Genomic DNA, 20,332 nt, shown 5'->3' with positions numbered 1-20,332 from the left:
ATGCAAATCCTATCCGTCCAAGGTCGCCAAACAACGCATGGTGACCTTTGGCCCAAAATCCTAGTTTTGGCCACGCCAAACCGCGCCAAGGCATGTCATGCCACATGTGCCAATGGCATGCTAACCATCTTGCCGCGCCATACCATGCCGGCCTTCCCTACGCGGCTACCAAAACGAAGGCGTGCGACGATCAACGACCACCCTTCCATCTTAGATGCAAATCCTAGCCGTCCAAGGTCGCCAAACCACGCATGGTAACCTTTGTCCCAAAACTCTTGTTTTGGCCACGCCAAGGCATGCGATGTCACATGTGCCAATGGCATGCCAACCACCTTGCCGCGCCATACCATGCCGGCCTTCCCTATGTGACTACCAAAACGAAGGCGTGCGACGATCAACGGCTACCCTTCCATCCTAGATGCTAATCCTAGCCGTCCAAGGTTTCCAAATAACGCATGGTAACCTTTGGCCCAAAACCCTAGATTTGGCCATGCCATACCGGCCTTCCCTATGCGGCTACCAAAACGAAGGCCTGCAACAATCAACGACCACTTTTTCATTTAAGGTGCAGATCTTAGCCGTCCAAGGTTACCAGCTAACGCATGGCAACCTTTGGCCCTAGTTTGGTCGCGCCTAAACAAAGCCAAAACCCTAAATTTTGGCCGCGCCTAAACTAGGCCATATTAAAGCCATACTGATCATGCTTTCATGCCACTGGCTACCAAACGAAGGGTTGCAATAATCAACGGATACCTTTCCTCTTAAGATGCAAAATCTCGACCGTCGAAGGTCACCACCGAGCCGGCAAGTCTCCCAAGCTCAACTTTCCAGACAACAACAACGTGCTACATGTTTTCCACGAAAACACTCGAGACATCAACGCATGTCACAAACTGGGGGATGCTCATTGGGTATTGGTTTGACGGTTTACAGCGTGCGGCGTACACTACGCCCGTTATAAGAAAGTGTCATAAGGATGAGGCGGTTAGTAAATACAGGGAGTAATGGTGAAACACTTTCTTTTATGGAACATCAATTCCAGGCGTTACCGGTTACCACCTCCTCCCATTTACTCACCCGTTTTCCATTTCTTAATGAGACCAGAGTACGTTTCACTTCGACTTGTATAAATAGGTATTACCTATTTCCACCGAAAACAAGTTTTTGGTCAGGAGCATACAACACTCAGAAATCACCTGTTAGCTTTCCCATCTGTTAGCTTACGCTTTCTGATACAAGTCAAAACAACTACTCTTCCAGAATCAACTATTCTGGTCTCAATACTCTCTTCGCTTCCCTCCCCAAAACCAACCCTTCTCATCCACTTTGTGACCGAAGCAAGTATGGAACGACCATTTCTTGGTTTGGGCCGGACTTGTACAGATTGATCTCTCGAACCTAAAGTACTCCCTTGCAGTACATTGTTTAGGGTTTAGACTTGTTTCTCACCCACATCACACGAAATTACCGAAACCAGCAGAAACTGTTTTCACCCTCAAACATCTTTATATCCATCCAATAATGAAACCTTATCATTTCCTGATGCTGATTCTACCATTTGTGGGATATACGGTAACGGAAAACTGTCTTTCGGGCATGCTTTATTTAAATCAGTGAAATATATACAGATCCGTATTCCTTTGTTCTTTTTTGGCACGACCATCATATTTGTTATCCACTCCGGGTATTCTGCTGGCTTTATGATCCCTACTTGTAACATTTTTTGTAATTATGTTTCTATTTGTTGATGATATGTTGTTGCTATCTTTCTGATTCTTTGTTTGAATGGTTTTGCGTTCTTCTTAATATCCAATCTATGATATGCACAGATGGATCTATTCCTGGCATTTCTTCCATTTTCCATGCGAAGACATCATTTTATTCTCGTAAAATGTTTATTGTTTTTTCTTCTTCTTCTTTTCCCATCTTTGTTCCAATTTTAATATTATTAGCTCTTATTTTGTATCAACATTTATTTCTTTTGTTGGTTCTGCCGCGGTGAAATTTGGTTTTGGATCTCCCATTGGTGTTGGTTCTTTTATCTCTCGAATTGGTTCATCTTCCTCATCTGGTATTTCGCTTGGAATTCTTTTCCCTATTTCACTCTGATCATGTGTATGCAAAATTCTTCTTCTTTCTTTAATTCTCTTGCCTTTCTCCAACGATCTTTTCTTTTCCTCGCACGGCCTTCATAACTCTTTACATCCACTTCATTACAATGCTTCGCACCTGCAACATCTCCGTTAATCTCACCTATTCCACTTGGAATGGGAAACCTTATGCATTGATGTAATGTTGATGCTACAGCTTTTATCGCGTGCACCCACGGTCTTCCTAGCAACATATTATATGGTGAATCTATGTCAACCACACATAAGGTCACATTTGTGTCTATTTCTCCTAGTAATATTCTCAGTACAATCTCTCTGTTTGGTTTTGTAACTGCTTTATTGAATCCGTGTATATTGTAAGTTGGATGCGTCATTTCTTCATCTTTGTATCCCATTGCTTTGAATGTGCGATAAAATAAAATATCGACTGCACTACCTGTATCTATCAATGTTCTATTAATCGCCCATTCTTCAGATTTCTTATTTTCCCTACAATGTTCTTTCGTTCAACCGTTAATGTAATCACCAATGGATCTATGCGCTGCAGATTTTCTTCTGAAATTTCGTCTGCTGCAAACGTTATCTCCGTTTTTTCCCATTCTTTTAGTGGAGATTCTTTCTCCACCGTCTCCACTTTCTTTCCTTCATGATCTCGTTTATGAATTCTTCATGTTATTCTCCTTTGAAAGTTCATATCGGAGGTTAGTTCTTTGGTTGTGGAATTACATTGTATATATCTTCCTCTACCTTGTATTTTCATAATCCGTGAATTCATCATAGATCTTATTATTTTTCTTCATTTCTAAATCTAACAGTTTGGATATCAATTTCAAAATAAAATCACCACAAGGATTTATCACTCCGAGTTGTCTTCTAGCGGCAAATGTAGTTGCAGGAAATCCCACAACCACACAAATATAAGAATCTATGAATTATTAAGTGATCATGGTAGAAATTATCTTTTTATTATATCAAGATCTTAAGATCAATTACAAGAAGATACGAAACCCTAAGTTTCTTTTACACAGACTTTCTCTTTCCTAATTTCTTGACCAAGGATCCTAAAAAGAACTCTCTTCTACTCGAACCATCTACTCTTTATATAGGATATTACATAATGGATGACAGCTAAGAGATCCTTTATTTTCGGAATCTCTGTGCGTTGTTATCGCACATGTACATTAGCTATATTCACAGACTCCATAGACTTCGCACAAATTCTTCATACTTTACTTGTGACTAAGCTGACATCATTCAGTTCGTCACTCTATCTTGATTCATGCGATGTCTTTCGCACTCACCTGGCTGTCCTCTGCTCGCATATACATGTGCGACATTCTATCCCTACAATTTTTGCAAGGAACTTGCTCTCATGGTAGTTCCAGTTATCCTCATGTCAGGTAAGATCATTCTTTTCAAGGAAGTGGTCAAGTTCTGTGTTCGGCGAAACTTAATTGACTATGAGAACAACCTAAAGTGATCGTTTATAAATGAGAACAAATAAAAGAACCCAAGGTGATTTTTTTTCCTGGCATCAAGCTGATGCCACTGAATATTATTCGTTGCGGTTATCATGTCCATAATTGTGGTTATAGCCTTGACCTGTGTGACTGTGACCACATTCATCTCCCATTGGCATCATTTGAGTCCTCTTTGTTCAACTTCCAAGATTCTTGACACCTTGAGATGCATGCAGAAAATTGTGGCAATGCTCATTGTTTCGAGTAATTCATTGTATGTTGTATTAATAAACGACATTAGACTTAACATGCTAATTACATAATGCTAAAATGATAAACAAAAATAATTAACAAATTATTGCAGAAAATATAATAGCCAAATCTAACAGATGCTACCACACAATCATCAGTACAAAAAAGTTAGATACCATCTTTTTCGTGCAAACATGTGTCATCATGTTTCAGGAAATTATACTTTGCCCGGACACCCTGCTGTGGCTACATATGGTTGGGTTGAGTTGAATTGTACCACTGTATGCCATAAAATTCCAGTTTTGCACAAGCATTTGGCCAGTCCGCTTTCTGATATCAATAGCTTTTACTTATCTGGTCGCTAGCAGCGAGAACTATTTCTTGAATGAAAGCTGCAGTACAAACATATTCATATCCAACTGTCAACATTTGGTTTAAATAGGAAGGCCAGAGACATAAATCCCAACGTTCACTTTTTCCAATGTAAACAGAGAAATCACTCAAGTGGAAACACCTTTCACGGTTTACTTACTGTTCATATTAGCTGATGCAACTTGGGTTGCAATTTTGCAAACACGGAAAGTTTCAATTCTAGAAAAATTACCTTTTCAATATTTTGAAGCAGACTCAAAATCTCAGTGAAGTCAGCAGGTGGTGGGCACGAGAACTTCATATCCTTTCCAGTGTGTGGATGTTTAAACCTACAAACGACAAAGAGTGAGACAGCAACAATAACCACATAAGATATATAGAGAACTTGCCGTCATTGAATAGTTCCAGGAGCTTGCATTTAACACTCATACCCTAAAGCATACGCATGGAGGCAAGGCCTCTGAAATTTATCAACCAGTTCTGGAAGGTAATTGTGCCTGTTTGATGGGGCTTTATGTCTAAGCAGTGACAGAGCCATCCCCTTGGTTCCTCCATACACTTCATCACCTAATAGAGGATATCCCAGATACTTTGCATGCGCACGAATCTACACGTCCAAATTATCAGTGAGAGTGAGTAATACATAATTTCCATTCTGTCCAAATTAGCAGCGCGAGGGAGTAATACATAATTTCCATTCTGATGCAGAACATAAATCCTATAGGTTATGAAGTCCTTTCAGCAAAGAGGTCAGGAAGTTTTCTGATAACCCTAGCCTTGAGCATAGGTAAAACAGAAACCTAGAAAAGTAGCAGTAACCCGAAAACAAAATCCAAAAAGTTTATCATTTTCTTTAATTGACGATGTTAAGGAGAAAACAGAAATTCCATTGGCACGCTAATATCATAGAACATTGAAGTACCTGGTGAGTGCGTCCAGTTTCTAATCTCCACTCAACCATTGCAGAAGCACCGCCAGCAAGAACTTCAATTACCCGGTACCTGATTTCATTCGAAATAGTGTGATAAATCAAATCATAAAAACTTATTAATATTTTGAAGATAAATGCCCCTATCTCCCAGTAGAACCAGTACAACATCATGTGGGTCTTTCACTAAACCCTGTGAAATCCGACAAGGTACTGACGTTTTAAAATTTTAAAGACTTATCCTAGACTAGAATGTGTAGAGTAGGTGTACCCATCCCTAACTAGGTCAATTCCTTCCTCCATGCTTGATAAGCATGTTTTCAAATAAAATTCAAAGGGATAAAGGAAAATATGCTCCCATAAGAGAATTATACCAGAAAATTATATTTGCTCGATTCCTTTTTTGAAATAGGAAAAAATGCAATTTCTTGTAATACTCGTGTAGTATGAATCACCTACTGGCAGCATTACGGGCCTGTTTAGTGTTGTTGGATCCATTCACGGCAGTCATACGAAGCCGATTGTTTGTATCACGCCCTATTGCAATATCAACACGGCCAGAAGCTGGGGATGGAACACCATTGGTGAGGCTGACGTACACTCTATGGATGGTATGTAGCTTGAATTGTTCTGATAGGTGCGCATGAGAATGCTCATCCTGCCATCAAGAGAATACTGTTGAAGATGAGTTGCAAACTCGTGGATTAGCCTAGCAGCTATTTAAATGAAGCACTCAAATTGGAGCATCAGATGAACAAAATGTAAATTCCATGTTTTAAAGTTAAAAAGTAACATGACATATTAACCTTTGCAACAACAAGTAATCCACTGGTTCCTTTGTCTAGTCTGTGCACTATTCCTGGACGAATTAAAGCCGCTGATGACCTAGAATTTAAGTCTTCACTAGAATTTTGATCGGAATAAAAGCCTTCCAACTCCTCATCGGATATATCCTCTGTCTCAGAGAATACGTCATTATCTGGTAAAGCAACTGTCGGAAGTCTACAATGATGAAGGATGCCACTTACAAGTGTACCAGTACGGTTGCCAGGTGCAGGATGAACAACCTAAAATTACAAAAAACTGAAGAAAAGTCAGACGATTTTCTACAATGAACAAACCAATAGATAAATTAAATACTTCATTCGAATATTCCTAAAAATGTCAGAATAAAGCGCAAGAGCCATCTCAAGAATGTGTCAATAAAAAAATGACATCTCAAGTTCTCAACAAAGACAAAGATGGATGCTTTCCTCAACCAATCATAATCTGGATTCTTACCATGTACGTATAAGGTCTGGATCTCAATCTTAAGGAGAGAGAGAAGGACCAAGACATCCAGATACAAGTTTCAAACCATTTACAAGTTCATATGTACTCTAGGTTGCATATTCTAACTTCAATGTTTTGTGAAGGGAACAACAAACCCTTTTCTAATCTACATTATTGATTAAAAATGGTATAGGATCTCTACTCTATGTCTGTGGAACAATAACATCCACGGGAAGAACAAAACTTTTAACCTACTTCATGATATTTTAAAATGTTCCAACAATACAAAGACAAGCTTAAAAAATAGGAAGAATAAGTTATGCAACTAATGGAATAGTGATTACCATATGTGCAGGTTTGTTGACAACAAGGACATGATCATCCTCAAAAACTATATTTAGTGGTATATCTTCTGGTTCAGCTCGAAGTGGTTGCATCTCTGATATTGTGCAATTAACCTTATCTCCAGCTCTAATGACATGTGAAACCTAATTAACAAATGAAAACAAATCAACCAATTTAGCTACTGCCGCATTTAAACTTACTTACAATAAGGCTGTATACATAATCGCAATTTGCTTACCTTATTAACAACTCGGCCATTAACTTTAACGAGACCAGATTTAATACTAGACTGAACGCGAGCTCTACTAACACCAGACATCCGAGAAGAAATCCAAGTATCAAGTCTTAATTTCTCACCACCATTTATCTCTTCTAACTTAGCACCAGCATAGTTTCCACTCTTACTAACAAAATGGTCTTCTTCGGTAGATTCGTCAGTTACTAAATCAACTATTGGACAAGAACTAATGATACTAAAAACCCTAGAAATGCTAGGTTTTCTTCTTTGAAGGAAAGATAGATAATTTGAGTTACAGATTGTTCTAGCTGAGGATGGAGCTGAAGAATACGAGAGTGAAAACATCCTTCGCTCTCCGACTGTCTTCTAAAAATTCTGTTTCTGGATAGAAGTTCTCACTTTCTCACACGAAATGAAGTATATACAAATGCTCGAACCGGTATTAGTCAATCTGGTTCCATATCTACGACAGAACCCTTATAAGTTGATCCGTGATAAATTAATAAAAGGGTTTTGTTATCTTGTGCACACATGCACAAGATAACATCCAATCATTATATTGGAAAAATACAAAAATAATCTAAAAAATAATAGAGATGGTTTCAACTTGCATTGGAGAATGCAAAACTTCATTTGCAGTTTCAATGCAAGTTGAAACCATCTCTCCTATTTTTTAAACAGTGCTTCTCTACAGAACGAGAAAACTAACCAGGTAAAAACCGCCTCTCATATTTGTTGTTTTTTTTCTGGGCCCCGCCCCTCGGGAGACGTGTAGGGGTTGGTTTGTGAGGGGCGATTTTTTTGTGTAGTTTTTCTCTCGGTCTGCCAAGACTTTTCGGATTATTTTTGCATTTTCCCAATGCAATGATTGGGTGTTATTTTGTGCATGGGTGCACAAGATAACAAAACCCTTAATAAAAACATGTTGGCCTTGAATCTCGATTAATTTGTAAAAAAACGATAGCTAGATCGGTTGGTCATCCTCGTTCCTTGGAAGTTTGATGTGCTCTAAGAGGTCCCAGCAGGTTCGAGTCTCCGATGACGTAGTACTACATAATTGACATGGAAGGTCGAGTTAGTTTGCCCCCTTATCCACTTCGGATTTCTTGTCTAGTTGCTCATGAGGCCCGTTTGTGGGCTAGCACGACAACCTATTCAACTAATATAATAGTACGATGTTGGAGTTCAGCTTGTTAGGTTTCCAACTAATTTCTTGTAAAATACTTTTTATCGAAAAGAAAATTAAAATATAAATTTATAAAAATCTCTTACGATATTATAAATTAATAAGTTTCTAGTTTATATAAAATTAATTTTATATTTATTTTAATTTGGTAAAGAATGATTCAACTGTGACCTGATATTTTTTGAAATTGAAGTCACATTGAATATCATCTTGGATTTTTCTTAACATTAGAAGAGTTTTTGGTGTTGTCATTTGGTGATGCAATTATAAACTATTAAACATTTTCACATCTTTACTTTTGTATGTGAAGGTGACTCCATTACTACAATTTCATATTCGGCTTCCACATAATTATTTTCTCGTAAGTTAAAAATACGAAATAATATTCTTTTGAGGGTAGTTCAAAAGGTATTCAATGCCCATTCAATTAGGATAATTCAATCATTTGATTAAATTTTGTAGTTCTCTAGTGCCTTCATTATCTAACGCAGTGTCATCCATTGAACGAACATCTATTTTCCAAGCTAATACGACATGATTCATCTCATCTAAACATTAATCTTATCAGGATTTGACTCTCCTAGTTCATAACCATGGTCGGCCCTGAGATTTCGCTGCCCCGAAGCAGGGTTAAAGTTGTTGCCCCATCCCAATAATCCCTGCCGTCGTTATCAAATTACAAGTAGGATTATCTTCTACTACAAGTCTGATTATTATCAATAAAAGCGCAATGTAGATCTAACCATAAGATTTGCAAACAATGCATCATTTGTTCATGCTGTGAACTACTAGCCTAGAGAATCGATTCACATTTTTCGCATAAATGACTTTCCTAGTTGATAGAACAAAGAATCACCAAAATGATCATGCACTTAATTAAAAGCTTGCTAAAATCTCAAAAGAATCACCAAGATTTACACAATCCATTTAATTATATAATCCCCAAATGATGGATTTTTCTGCATAAATGACTTTCCTAATAATAAATAATCACCAAATGATCATTACCATTAATGTCGACAAGATTATACGCCATGTAAACCTAGGTTTTGACCAAACAATTGCGATTCAAGTGCACTAAATTAATCTAATATATCATTAAACTAACTCCTTATTTACTATTTGCCCCTAAATCTCATAAAAATATATCCTCTTTTTTTATTTGTTATCATGATTTAATTCTTTATTTTGGTTTTTAACACAAAACCACCTTAGACAAAAAACTAAGTTTGCTACTCCCTTGTTCTGTGTTGCCCCGAAGTTAACCTTCGTTGACCTTCTGAGGGCCGACCCTATTCATAACCCTCCAAAAGATTACGATAAAATCGACGACTATAATGCAGCTTGAAAGCTCCATGTGTCACAAAAGTTGAACCTTTAATGTAGTGTTCGGTGACATGTATTACACAGTGTTTTGGTAAATTAATACTTATTATCTTATCAGTAATTTAATACCGCGGTAAATTGATAAATTTTGTCGGTCCGGACGTTATTATTTTATAAGGGTTATACTGTAATTTATTTTTTTACTGTATAACCCCTATAAATTAATCTGATGATAATTTATTTTATTAATCACTCTAAAATAATACTTTTAGTGGTCGCGAGTAGTGGACAACGTGCTAAATTAGTAAATTTTAAAAAAAATTTATATAACTTCTTTGTAATATATAAATTAATAAGTCTCTAGTTTATATAAAACGGTTTTATGTTTATGCTAATTTAGTAAAGAATAATTCAATTGTAACATGGTTTTTCGTGAAAATGGTGTCACATTGAATTTTATCATGATATTTTGCTAACATTAGAAAAAATTCCGTGTTATTGTTTTGTTAAGCAATTAAAATACTATTTAATATCTTCGCAACTATTGTAACTTAGTTACGTAAAGGTGACTTTATAAGTACAATTTTATTTTTCAACTTCCACATCATCACTTTCCTCGTCAATTAACAAATATGGAGTTGTATTTCCACATGGATACTTCATAAGGATGCTTATGTCAGATGCTTCAAAATAAAAGTGCTTATGTTATTTATATGAATTCGCTCAAGATTCCACCGAGAATCATAAGTTTTTGGTAATGACGGATTTGTACTGTTCTTGTTGGTGTTATACAAATAACAAAGGTGGTGTTGCTAATGATTTTAATTAGAGTTAAGAATTTTGGAAGAGATGATATTATGACGTTGGTTCTGGTATTAACGAGAATTATGATTGGTTAGAGTTGATTGTATCTACCATTATAAATCCAAATACATTATCTTCAATTGTTATGGTTTTAAGGAAAGGAAAGTTAAAATCAAATATTATACGGGCGAGTAATTGCGTTCAATCTCTTTCAACTGTAATACAAAAGGACATGTTCGGAGAAAGTGTAAGCTTAATTGGAAAACATGAGTCTCTTTACGATACCTTGAATCTCATCTTAAAGGAAGTTACTGACATTCAAAAGTCAAAGCCTTTGTGTTTTGAAACGAAGGATACTGGATCTCGAATAAAGGCACCTTCTAGGAATGCTAGTACGGGTTACTCATCAAATCCAACAAAGAGCAAGGGATTTGGAATTTTTTTTGTGAAAAACCTGAAGAACTCCTCACAGACTTGGGTTCCAACAAGAACACACTTTGGGTAATGACTTACTAGTTAAAGGGATTGTTCAACTGGAAAACATGAGCTTGCTGATTGCAAGCTGTAATGATTTCATAGACGAGTTATCTCATGCTTTCCAAAGGCAGGAGAACTCAGGTAAAGATTCCAACTTTATATCTCTTCATGACGATAATGAGTTTTATGATAACTTATCGAAAACAAAAGGTCAACACACAAGTAGAGTTAAATCGAAACGCGGAAGAGTCTCAAATAGTGAGTATGAAAGTACTCATTTTGATGCTCTCTAAGCAAACAAACTATAATCCTCATCATCTTTAAAAATCCTGTAAGATGAGGATTTAAATAAACAAGTGTTTTATTAATCCCAAATAGTTCTGCTGTGTGACATGTCTTTCCTATTTATTTTTAAGAAAAAGTAATGCATAATACTATGATCTTCAAAGTTTTCTTGAGATATAAATAGTCTACGTGTGCGGAGAATTTTCTATATAAAAACAGAGTTTTTTTAAGCGAAGTGGTTAACCGGAGCTTTTGGTTGATTCTGGCCCCACCATATTTTATTTTTGGTAATATTATAATCTACAACGAATCACATAGAATAAAAAAAAATTACCTAAAACAATCATAAAATTTCACAATATGGCCAAAAATATATTAAAAAATTGTTTTGCATACATTTAATCCTAATTTAAAGGTTAATTATATAAATCAAAATTCACAAAAAAAATCACGTCTGATTATTAATTGTTCATCATCATCTCATCAAAAAAATTATATCGATAAATAAAATTATAGAAAATAATTCAATGTCCCATTACATTTTTTACGGATAAAAAAGTAATCTTAATTATAATTCTAATCTACTAAAATCAACCCCAATAACTACAATGTCACTAATAAAATTAAAAAAATAAATGACTGGCTGCAATTGCATTATTACAATCTAAAAAATCTTTGATCAAATTCAGAAGAATAATTGGGATTTAAAATCCAAATACCTGTATACTGAAGAATCAATTCTTCCTCTTTTGCGAATAAGTTAATTATCAATCTTGTCCAATAGTAAAAATACAAAATCGTTAGTACAAAATCTGGAGCGTTTAAATAGAACATTAAGAACAAGAAATCGAATCAAACATTAAGAACCAGAAATTAAATAAAAATAGGTGGAATAAACAAGAATGAATGGTTTTCTTTAATATTTTCTTAATATTATTCATTGTATACTTTTTATTTTTATTTCTAAAACTAGACGTGTAGTTTTTTTTTTGGGAAATAAAGAAATTTTATTTTATTTTTGACTCAAAACATAGTTATATTGGCCAGAAAATATTATTTTTATAAATTTTAAAACAAACTGTATCCAAAATAAGAGTTTTTAATTAGGTAAAAGTATACTTAATTATGTTCATTTCATAAAAAATGAGAGAACAAAAAAAATTCTTTTCCTACAAAATGTTCAATATATTTATGACTGTCGTCCAAAAATAGAAAGCTATAGATATTTTTCCATATTCAATATTCTCGATATTCCTAATTCCATAAATATTAATTTTATTCCTAGATTGCATGAAAAGATACTTAACATGCTTTGAACATAATAAATACGCTTACCAAAAAGAAAACCGCAGATTTTTAGGTATTGATTAATGCGATTACCATTTTTTCTAGCAAAAAAAAAAGAAAAATATTATAATGCTATTACCATAAGGAAGTCCTTTTTTTTTCCATGGAATCTATGGATTTGGTGTCTATATAAAACATTCGTGCAAATGTCAAAACTCGACTGCTACGGTTTCTAGGTATTGAGCCAGATTGTTAGGATTTGTTGGATTTTTATTTTTCTTGCGATGCGATTTTGGTTTTCTGTTCGATCTACTTTCATTGGTTGTTTGCAGGTATTGATCATGCACCTGCGGTAGCTATTTAAATCGAGCATCAGTCAAGCAATATCAAGGTATAATTCAACTGATCCATGATCTGCACCTGTTGTAGCTATTTTAAGTCAAGCAATATCAACTCGTACATAATTCATTCATGTGAACATTCTTTTTCACTTTTATTACATATAATCGTGTTTATACTAAAACTATTACTGTTGTGTTAATATTGTTTTCAATTTCTGTCTTTTTTTTTCATTGTGTTCATGCGATTGTCCTATGTTTATTTCCTCTTTTAGTCTTTTTGGTAGCTTCGTGGCGCTTAAGAACATGCGTCACTCATCAAGGTAAATCTCCATATCAGCTTAGTTGTAGTAATTGACCATGTTTCTTATATGAGGATGTTTTTCCCAAATTCAAGCTTCTAAATTTTAGACGACCAAGAAAATATTAATTCCTTGGTTAACTCAGTACTCAAATCAATCGAGAAAGAGGATCCAACATGAAAACTTACAATTAAAGAGGTAATAATTACTAAACTAAGAAAAAGAGATTACTAAATTTAGAAAAAAAGATTATTAATATTTTTTGATATGTAAAAAAAATAAAAATATACTTATTACCAAATAGAAAATAAATAAAATAAATTATTGAGATGCTCAAAAATATATACAGGGAAACTCGTGCCAAAAATATGGATATTTTAGATGTTAGTTAATATCATTTCCAAAAGAAAATTGTGTTTATTTATATCGGTAAAGCAATACCCTATTATTTCCCATTGATTTTATTTTATAGGATTTTGTTGGTTTTTATTTTTCTTAGAATGTCTAATCCCGTCTATTGTGTTTATTTTGTAGGTACCAAAATTGTAAAATGACACCGCGTCTGATATTGGGGATGCTTCCTTTTCTCTAGCAGAAAAAAAATTGGGGTTTTTTACTCTACTCTGTTTGATTTTTGGGTTTCTTCTATTTTCTGTCTATGTTCTTATGTATACTGATTCCGATTTTTTGCGACTTTATAGGTGAGGGTTTTTCAACGTCATCAGGTATATCCATGAAAGTTGTTGTTTTAAAAATTAGGGATTTTAAAAATTGTTGTTTCCACGCTTCTGAACCACAAGGTATATCCATGAAAGACGTTTAATTTTGATATGAAACTGTGTTTAACGACAGAGGTAGGATTTTTGCATTGTTTATATTACTACAAAGGTCACACGAGTTTAATTTAAACTTTCGTTCCTCAAACAACAAGTAATTCTATTTATACATAAGCTCATCATTTCGAAATAGTATTAGAGCCCCGTTGTTTAGTATCTTCATAAAATATTAAGGTTAATATGTGGATGAGCAATTATTTGTTAACTAACTTGTGTTCATTGAGAAACGATCAGTTTTACTGAATGGTTCTATTAACATCCAATTTCTCTGTTTAGGGAACATCTTCCAATACCACAATGCTGGCCCCACAGCCAACTATGGGTGATGGCAGGTTCAGAAGCTAGAGTTCAATCATGGGATCAGGTTCAATAAGAGTATTCATCATTTTAATATAAACGCACATTGTTCTCATTATTAGTTCAATTGTTCTTATTTTTTTTATGAGGCTAACAACATTCTGTATATATCTAACCTTTTTATGGAATTGTATCGCCGAATGGTTTGAATATTTTTTATTCATGAAGTTACCAGTTTGATTTGTTACTGCAGCATTATAAACAAATTTAGGGGGTAAAAAGTGGGTATAGAAGAAACTCAGATATCTCAGTCGTAAAATGTAACGTCCATACCGGGGGTGATACCTCTCATGTTTTACATCATGATTTCAATAGTGGGAGGACATCCCAGTTTGGGTTATTACTTCCCACTAACCTAACCCGACAACAACCTTTGAAGCGTGCCATAAATTCTTTAACTATCCTTTTTTTGTGCTTGGAATTTCGTTACATGATATGGTTTTTTAGTTTCTCAAGTTTTATTGTGTTTCTTTCTTAACACTAATGTTAATTTTTTTTTCTTTGTGCAGGTTTGCAATGGATTTATAAAATTAATGAGAAAATATTACTCCATGTACAGGTTTGTGTGTCAGATTTGTTAATGAAAAAATCTTCCTAGAGTAGAGATTTGTTGTTATACTATCAATTTAAGAACTTTGATGATATAATGTACTAATAGGTACTTCCCGGGTGTTCATGTTGGTTGTCGCATTAAAGAGAGCCTATTGGATGGTACCTCGAAAAACCTATCCTCGGTTCCAGATTTGAAATGTTTGAGATAGCAATCTTAATTAGTTATGTTTAGTTATGTTAATGCATTTTTCTTTTTCTCTCCTAAATTTTTGTAACATACAACCTTAATGTTTGTGTATTCTATATATAAAAATGGATATTATTTGGACGTGGAGACTGGAAGTTTTGTAAATTGTCTAATAATGCATTTCGAAATCCACGTTGCCTAGAAAAAATCTTGCAGACAAAGCGAATGGTAGTGGTGGATGTTAATTCTATATGCAGAGCAATTTCGCAATTACAAGAGTTTCTTTAATTTTTGTAAACGTGGAGTGTTCCTTTGACTTGATAATTTGATTGTGAAAATGGAGGTATTTTTTACTGTAAACTTTTTGTGGTTTTGTATGGTTAGTCAAATGTGATGCATGCTTTTATGGGAATCATTCTCAAATTTTTTTCATTCAATAATTCATGCATCAAACCTTGGGTAGATCCATGAAACCTGTGATTACGTTGTTACCAATGACTTCCGAACAAGCAAGAGCAAACCATTTGAAGTGTATGTGCATGATACTAGAGATAAGAAACAAACGAATACCCATATGATAATGATTACATGCATATTTTTTGTTATTTATTATTTTACTCATTGGAAATGTTGTTTTCGTGAGGTGAGGAGTGCTCTGAGGGTAGTCCGAACTCTAGTGAGGTGGTGGAGATTGAAGTGGTCGAGCATTAGTATTTTACGAGTGAATTGAGGTTTTATTAAGACATTCATTTTGTTTTCCTCTTTAGGAAATCATGAATGGCGTGTCTTTTTATTTTTTGAGAAGATCGATCTTGAACCTACATATAAAACATGCCCAGATTTTAGAGCAGTGCTCTGGCCTCTAGAGAAAACTGTCACATCGTTTTTCATAGGGTGATGTTCATCCTCCTCTGCTCAAAGATGCTCATGTATTGTCAAAATCGTGGACAACAGTAAGAAAAATTTAAGAAATTTTTAAGAATAATCTAAGATTTTTTTTGAGCAGATCGATCTTGGACCTTCATATAACACATGCCCTGATTTTAGAAAATGCTCTGACTTGTTACCCGTGGAGAAAACCATCACATCGTTTTTCAAAGGGTAATGTTCAACCTCATCTGCTCAAAAAAGATGCTTTTGTATTGTCAAAACCGTGGATAACAATAAGAAAAATTTAAGAGATTCATTAGAGTAGACACTTCTATTTTTGGTTTTACGTGATCGATCGGGATGTCGACAGGTCCATGATGTTAACAAAGGTTGGAGGCTATATATGTACAAAATTCAAGGAAGCCATCATCAAGCTCGGCATTTTAGCCTTTTCCAGTTTTTTTTTTTTTTTAATTAACTTTTTGCACACTAAGATATTAAATTTGTGAAAAGAGTATCATATTTATTCGTTACCCTTTTTATAAACAAACATCTAATATTTCATAAGCAAGAAACATACCCGTGCATCGCACGGGTGAGAAACTAGTACCCTTAAAGTAATTGAAAGACCGTTGTCGGTAAAAGCAACTCCATGTTTTATTTAACTCTGAAGTCGCGAATTGTTTCCTAATTTAACTCAAATTCTAAGAAATCGTGGTCACGAACCGACTCTATGTCTGGAAACTTCCAGGTGTTCATCCATATAACTACCTTAACAGGGGTTAGTCAACTGGAATTTCTAGAGATATCGAGAGAATTTTTTTTTAAGAGATTTAAGGAGACTCTTAATAAGTTTATTGATTTTGGGGGATTCTCTGAGTGATTTTTAAAAAATCCCAGTAACTCATTGAGACAAAAAAATATATAGGAATTTTACCTCACACAATCAAATAAGAAGAAAAGAGTTCAAAAATTATTTTATAAAATTAAAAGAAAAGGCAAGGCCATGGAAGAGCATCAACAGGTACATAGCATTCTATTATGGAATTGGAATTCTTGTGTATTACACTTTGTTTTTGTTTCTAGTGCCAGTAACAAAAACTCAGGTTTGTATTCAAACGTGCGACATTCTTTCTGAAGTATGAATGTAAGATGCAAACAATGTGGAGCTTTGCACTTCATGGAAGAGAGACTGACAAAATCATCCCCCAAGGATCCTCTGTTTGGAGGGAAAAATAAGACTACCCAACCTGAGAGAACCACCTCAACTGCTAAAAGAGTTATACGAAGGAACCCACGGGTTAGCAATATTGTTCCGGAGATACATGCGAAGGTATAAATTTTGAATCATTGAATTACGGGATATTCACAATCATAGACAAACCATCCATGTTGTTTTATAAGAACTTTTCTGTTCAACTAAATGTGTGACCCATTATATCGGTACAGGTACAATTCATCCAACGCTTTCACAAGTCTAGAGTGCACGTTGAAACCTAGAGAACTGAAGGGAAAGGCCCACCATCGTTTATCATTCATGGAGAGCTCCGTCATCGAACAAGCACCCTTTACCTGAAAAGAACAATCCCATAACATACTCTCAGTTTTACATTTAAGATCCGTCAGCCGCGTTATGTAAACGTAAGCAAGACAAACCAATGCTAGATGAGGAGGTTCTGAAGATCATACAACAAGTTTTATTCAAATAATGCTTTCGTCAAGAAATATAAGCAGGTGTATGAAATTTCGAAGAGGTACCGCCGACTAGTATGTTTCCTGTTAGAATATATATACCGAAATGAATATCGAGGTTGTCAAGTTCAAGATGAAATGGTCAAGACTCAAGACTCGACATAGCTATCAGAAGATCGACGAATATCAAGTATTGAAGAATACCGACAGAGATCTGATCAACTTTCCAAGAATAAAATATCTCGTGTAATTAGGTGGTTTTGTAGATAAGGAAAATATCTAGTTAATCACATATCTTCTATATTCTAATTAATTAGGATATATTCTAGTTTATTAAGATATATTCTCCAGGAATAAGATAATATCTTAATCAACTCTTTATTCACTCTATAAATATAAATAGAGACTCTCAATGTAGTTGTGGTCGAGAAAGAAAACAAAAATTCTAGGCCGAACAAAATCAATCAAAATGATATGCGGAAGCAGTTTGAGCGGATCTCCCCGCTCTGATACCATAATAAATAATGAGTATCAAGGGATCGTCGATTCAAGAGAAATGAAATGGGACAAGATTTAACGTGGTTCGGTCAACTCGACCTACGTCCACGGACAAAACCCCTAAGGGTGAAATATTATTGATCACCAGTTTTGATGTCACTGGGATCATTACAATTACATTGAGAGTCTCTATTTATATTTATATAGTGAATAAAGAGTTGATTAAGATATTATCTTATTCCTAGAGAATATATCTTAATAAACTAGAATATATCCTAATTAATTAGAATATAAGATATGTGAAATTAACTAGATATTTTCCTTATCTAGAAAACCACCTAATTACACAAAATATTTTATTCTTGGAAAGTTGATCAGATCTCCGTCGATATTCTTCAATACTTGATATCCGTCGATCTTCTTGTAGCTATGTCGAGTCTTGAGTCTTGACCATTTCATCTTGAACTTGACAACCTCGATATTCATCTCGGTATATATATTCTAACATTTCCCTCCAATACAAGAGCGAAAAAGATATGTGGCGATATAACCTTCCAACCATGGATGAGGTATCTATTATTCTACTCGGAGATGGGACCATCAAATCAGGAGTACGTGACATTGTGCTGCACCTGAAAGGAAGTCACTATCTAGAAAGAATTAATGAATGTCATCCGTCTTACTTGCCTTTGCAGTATGTTTTTTTGTTCCCATACAACGAGTTGGGTTGGGATCCGGACATGGTTCGTTGGAATGTTGAACTCAAAAAATCCATGCAGAAACGACTAACCCAAATGGATTATTCAACAATTCTTATGGGAGCAATGATTTTTCAAGAATTTGTTGTCGGCGCATGTGCGGCCACTGAACAAAATCGTCTTGTATATATGCAACATGGTCAACTTAAATTGCGTGCTCAAAATTACAAGAAAATATACAAGATTGCCGCCTCCAATCAAAATCATGCTGAAGCCGAACAACCATTGATCTTACCATCCTCATTCACAGGTGGTCCTCGATATATGTACGAGATATACCAGGATTCCATGTCCATAACCATGTACAACCATCACCCAGATATCTTTCTCACTATGACAACGAATCCCAATTGGGAAGAAATAAGGGGTTCTTTGTTCCCGAACCAACGACCGCACGGAAGGCCTGATTTAGGGCCTGTTTGGTACAGTTTTGAAAAACAGTTTTCAAAAATAGTTTTCCACTGTTTTAAAAACATACCCTTTTTTCCTTGTTTTCATTTTCTAAAAATTGTTTGGTAAACTGTTTTTGAAAACAAGGAAAACCAACTAAATCAGATCAAATGTAAAGATTCGTCTAAGAGATAGTGATATTAGCCATGACTCACTTGCAATCATTCCCCATCTCTTACTTTGTTCTGAAAAGAAGAAAAGAATAAAGAAAAGAAAAAAAGAGAAAACACAAAAAACAATAATTTGTTGTTTTCATTTTTTTGTTTTTAAAAACAGAAAACAGATAGAAAACATTTTCTGAAAATGTCCTTACCAAACGCGTTTTCTCCTGTTTTCTGTTTTCTCTGTTTTTAAAAACAGAAAACTGTTTTTGAAAACTATACCAAACAGGACCTTAGTATCTAGAGTATTTGAGTTGAAGCGTAAAGCACTGATGAATGAGATACAAGAAAACATAGTATTTGGATCCACGGTGGCACGTGTATACACAATCGAGTTTCAAAAGAGAGGCTTTCCCCATATGTACGTGCTGATTTTCTTGGACAAAGCTGATAAGATCCACACACCAGCGTATATAGAACTGGGCTTATTGGAAGATGATGGATAATTGGAAAAAGGCTTGAAAGAAGCAGCCGTAATCAAAACCGGTCATCAACTACGGCAGCTACTTGGAATTATACTGGTACATTGCTCTCCAACACGACCAGAAGTTTCATGGGAGACACTTGGAAGGTACATCTGCGATGATCTACCATATATGATACACAAAATTTATGGGATTAAAAATCCAACGGAGGAACATGTTTTAGATTACGGTCTCTATCTATTAGAAAAGATACTACACGAAGGAGGAAAGGAACTGAAAGACTTTGATACAATGCCGAAACCTACTGGAGAGTGGAGCCAAGTCATCGACAATCGACTGATAATGGTAGAACCACCAAATGCAATTCGATGTCAGTGTAATGACTGTGTCTTCTAATATAGAGAAATTAAACGTAGAACAAAAAAAGGCATTCGACCTGATAACTGATTCGGTGGAAAACAATGCTGGGAAAACTTTCTTTCTGAATGGAAGTGTAGGAACGGGCAAAACATTTGTATACAACAATGTGGCGGCAAAATGTAGATTAAAAGGTAACATCATTT

General features: G+C 34.9%; 2 protein-coding genes across 3 annotated transcripts; one reads left to right on the top strand and one right to left on the bottom strand.

Moving 5' to 3' along the window:
* Positions 1 to 3,798: 3,798 nt before the first annotated feature.
* On the bottom strand, positions 3,799 to 7,356 carry LOC113346746 (RNA pseudouridine synthase 2, chloroplastic). 2 transcript variants are annotated; one of them, XR_003358613.1, is made up of 9 exons: positions 6,979 to 7,356; positions 6,740 to 6,883; positions 5,930 to 6,190; positions 5,579 to 5,781; positions 5,118 to 5,196; positions 4,627 to 4,802; positions 4,428 to 4,524; positions 4,005 to 4,215; positions 3,799 to 3,973 (listed from the first exon to the last, which is right to left on the bottom strand). XR_003358613.1 is itself a non-coding variant. In XM_026590246.1 (8 exons), the coding sequence occupies exons 1-8, from the start codon at positions 7,321 to 7,323 to the stop codon at positions 4,198 to 4,200; spliced, it is 1,323 nt and encodes a 440-aa protein (XP_026446031.1). In that variant the 5' UTR covers positions 7,324 to 7,356; the 3' UTR covers positions 3,799 to 4,197. The 2 variants fall into 2 exon arrangements, 1 of the variants encoding a protein (XP_026446031.1); XM_026590246.1 differs by having other exon boundaries at positions 3,799 to 4,215.
* An 11,179-nt stretch (positions 7,357 to 18,535) lies between these two features.
* Positions 18,536 to 19,790, top strand: LOC113350613. The gene is made up of 2 exons (XM_026594751.1): positions 18,536 to 19,155; positions 19,574 to 19,790. The coding sequence occupies exons 1-2, from the start codon at positions 18,536 to 18,538 to the stop codon at positions 19,788 to 19,790; spliced, it is 837 nt and encodes a 278-aa protein (XP_026450536.1).
* The last annotated feature ends 542 nt before the right edge of the window (positions 19,791 to 20,332 follow it).

This window comes from Papaver somniferum, chromosome 2 (assembly GCF_003573695.1).
Source record: "Papaver somniferum cultivar HN1 chromosome 2, ASM357369v1, whole genome shotgun sequence".
In the NCBI taxonomy this organism is placed as follows: Eukaryota; Viridiplantae; Streptophyta; class Magnoliopsida; order Ranunculales; family Papaveraceae; genus Papaver; species Papaver somniferum.
Note: the sequence above shows the minus strand (reverse complement) of the source record. Positions and strands in the feature narration are given on the sequence as shown.